Raw genomic sequence first — 3,558 nt, 5'->3', positions numbered from 1 at the left:
TATTACCCTTTTATTATAGATTATAAGCAAAATACTGCTGAGCCAACTCTTATTTCCAAGACTCCTACTATAAACATGTTAGTATCAATGATAAGCAATGCTTTAGCAACATGCCAATTCAGTTTAGTTTTTGATATTTGGTTAAGGAGAGCCTTGTTTAGGCAAGAAACTCAGTGCTAGATTGTTTCTCAGAAGACAGATAAGATTCATCATAGACACATAATTGCTTATAACTGAATGAAAAGTGAAAATTGCTTTCTACTCCCCTGTAGCAAGGCTTCGATTCCTAAAATCTGACATGATTTTTAGACCCAGCTGTGTAAGACCAGCGAAGTTATTCTTGGAAGGTGATCCTGCTTCCAAGTATTGAATTCATGTTAGCCCTTAAAACCTCAAAACCATCTTGAGCAATTAACTATCTTGGTTTCATTAATCATATTTCATAGCTTAAAGCACTCAAATATTTCTCCTTTAATGAATCAAAAACCCTATAATTTACAATGTTCAGACACTATATAAAAGAATTCCCATAAAAATTACATTAGGATCTTTTTCATCAGTGAGGCAACGGCTGTAGTTCCCTCTGACTTGTACAGCATCTGCCTGAATGCATGTCCTTCTTTGTGATGATCTAAATGTAGGGAAGTACAAATCACAGCAAAAATTAAAGTTTTCATCTTTAATGAAATGACTTTGGAAATAATGTCTATTTCCATGACACCAATACTATAGTGCTCGGAGTCACAGTAAGGTACACAGAATTACATCCGTAATTAATATGAATGCCAACATTTCAAGCAGTAATATCTGTTACATGGCAAACAAAATCAAGAAAGCAACCATCAAACAAAAAAGACCCATAGCTTCAGATAAGGCAAATCCCAGGATAGCATATGAGAACAGCTGCTGCTTCAGCGAAGGGTTTCTAAAAAAGACACACAACACATTATTACTTTGAAATATCATTTGAATTTCAATGTTTCGTAAATGTTAAATAATCAGATTACTAGTGTGGTGATCTTTGTAAACTGGAAATACTGGGAGAGTATTTGTCTAGATCTCTTTTGCTTTGCCTTTGACATTCCTTCCACCTCAATCCTAATCATATGAAGAAAAGGGGGAGAGCTGACTCTGTATGTCAATATAAATGGTTAGTCTTCATCTATTTTGGGTGAAGACCAACCACTCTTCTTATGCCTATGAAACTATGTTCTATACCTTTTAAGATCTGATAGTTTACAAATAAGGTCTTACATAATAAAATGGAAATTGACTCTTAAAGAATGTGCTGTTAATTATATTCCCAATATAGCTTAACAATTAAGAGTGTAGACTGTGAAGTCAAACTGAGTTAAAATTTATTTTGACACTTACTAGCTATGACAAATGGGGAGTTAAGTGACATAATGTGTGCAAAGCCCTTAAAATATAATGCAAGACATAGAGTGGGCACTTTATACAAATTAGCTATTATTATTTCACTAGTTTCCAACCATTTCAAGCATGCTCTTATTTGGCCATTGAAATTACCTGGCATAACCAATGATAAGGCTGCCAAAGACTGTTCCAATACCAGCACCAGAGCCAGCCACTCCTACTGTTGCAGCACCTGCACCAATAAATTTGGCAGCAGTATCAATGTCTCTGCTGATTGCACTGGTCTGAAACTCCCTTTGGATTAGCTGAGGCACACCATTCTGGGCCCCATTAAATACTGTAGAGCCCTAGAGAACAAGAAATAAAGGCAAAGGTCAAATCAGTCACCACAGTTAGCTATTTCAATTACCATGCTGTCAAAATGATAACTACTTCTCTCTTTTGTAGCCAAGTTTGAATAGGAGGTGATGTGGCACAATCAAGGGCTTAAAATAAATCCAATCTGGCACAATAACACTATCTATACCCTAGAGAGTTGAAAATTAAAAAACAAAGTATGTGCATATGCTTTTTAGTAGAGTAGGCTTTTCAATAACTGCAGCTACTATAATCTTAAATATAGACAACTCAAGCCTATACACTTAAATATACATACTGACTATATTCACCAAATCAGGTGAATAAGTTTTGGATACAGAAGTTTATTTTATTGGCTTATCTTCTGCACATTTTATTATCAGATAGAAAGGATTGCCTTCCAGCCATTCATTAATGAGGTTGTTTCCCCACCCCCTTCACTTTAGTCAAAACCATAACACTTACTTAGGAGTGTCACTTAATTTCTGTTATTACTACTATTACCTCTCCAGTCCTAGCCTCTGGTCGAGAGAACACTGATGCAGAAATTGGTCTGTATACAACTCTGGATCCAGCTCGGATCTGTTAATGAAAGAAAATTCCACATAGTAAGTAAGGATACAGGTAAGATTTCAATGACCTTTCCTGCACCATGAGTTCTAAGAAAGCAAGAAGAAAAATGAGTCCAAGTTCATGACTTCTGTACTGACACTTATCTTGGCTTGTTTGGTCATTTTCAATAGATGAAGCAATTTTAATAGTTTTAAAGTTGCTAACGAAATTTTAAAGCTTGCTTCATAAGCTATTTGTAATATACTGAACAAAACTAAGAACAATTAGTTTAAAAAATATGTATGGCTTTTAAAATTTTTAATTACTGTGGTGTCACAATTCAGATCAGAAAAACGACAATAAACACCACACACTCTTTTAAGTTTAAGTGGACCAACAAATGTGCCTATTAGGAGTGTCACTCTAAAAGCTTCTTATTTAAAACGGCACATCCGTTAATATGAGCGCCCACCGTCTCCAAGATATTCCAATATGTCAGTTAATCATAAAATCAAAAAGCAGTGTAAGCAATTCCATATCAGAGTCAGCCTAATCGGTGCAATACTCTGACCATAAGGACATATTCCAGCCCAGCTGCTCCGCCTGCCCTTGAGCGTCCACTAAACTAAGGTCACAGAAAACCCCTTCGGCACCAAGATCCGACTCCGTCGGACAAACCCCCCGGGTCTTCACTTCTCCGAACGCCTCCAAAATGGTGATGGAAATGGCATTCTCGAGGCAGGAAGAAAGAGGTTCGGCGGCTCCGCCACCTTCCTCCACCCACGCGGGGCGAGGCGCAGTCCCTCCCTCTGCAGCAGCGCGTTTGACCTACAGGCAGGCCCTGGAGATCGCGGCGGGCGCCCTAGGCCTCGGCGGCCGCTCTGCCCTCCCGGCTTCCCCGCCTCCGCGCCCACCCGACCCCCAGCGCGACCGAGGGGTGGGCAGGGGAGGGGCGCTGCGGGCGTGGGCGGCTTGACCTACACCGCGGGGCGCCTGACAGCTAGGCCTCGGCTGCCCTCCATGGCTCTCGGGAGGAGAGCGAGGCGCGCCAGGATGAGAAGGAAAGAGGAAAAGCGACAGGGTTGGGAGGGGGGCAGAGCTGTCCCGAGGGGGCGGTGCGCGCCGCCGGGACGTGGCCCATTCCACAACGTGGACGCTCCGGGCCAGCAGGTCGGCCCCGAGCCCACGGCCCCGCGGGGCTACGCACCAGAGCCGGGCTGCAGGCGAGCTTGGCGCAGGCGAACATCTTACACTCCCGGGGCGGCGCGGCTG

At 41.9% G+C, this 3,558-nt stretch overlaps 1 protein-coding gene and 1 long non-coding RNA gene across 2 annotated transcripts in view; one reads left to right on the top strand and one right to left on the bottom strand.

Annotated features, from left to right (window-relative positions):
- The window catches only part of LOC107182609, a 14,584-nt gene that overhangs the window by 10,563 nt on the left and 463 nt on the right, over window positions 1–3,558 (top strand). The gene's annotated exons all lie outside the window — the stretch shown is intronic.
- Window positions 459–3,552, bottom strand: ATP5G3 (ATP synthase, H+ transporting, mitochondrial Fo complex subunit C3 (subunit 9)). The gene is made up of 4 exons (XM_006760595.2): window positions 3,494–3,552; window positions 2,239–2,316; window positions 1,531–1,724; window positions 459–925 (listed from the first exon to the last, which is right to left on the bottom strand). Exons 1-4 carry the CDS (start codon window positions 3,530–3,532, stop codon window positions 811–813), a joined length of 426 nt encoding a protein of 141 aa, XP_006760658.1. The 5' UTR covers window positions 3,533–3,552; the 3' UTR covers window positions 459–810.

This window comes from Myotis davidii, unplaced genomic scaffold, assembly GCF_000327345.1.
Source record: "Myotis davidii unplaced genomic scaffold, ASM32734v1 scaffold370, whole genome shotgun sequence".
Lineage (NCBI taxonomy): Eukaryota > Metazoa > Chordata > Mammalia > Chiroptera > Vespertilionidae > Myotis > Myotis davidii.
Note: the sequence above shows the minus strand (reverse complement) of the source record. Positions and strands in the feature narration are given on the sequence as shown.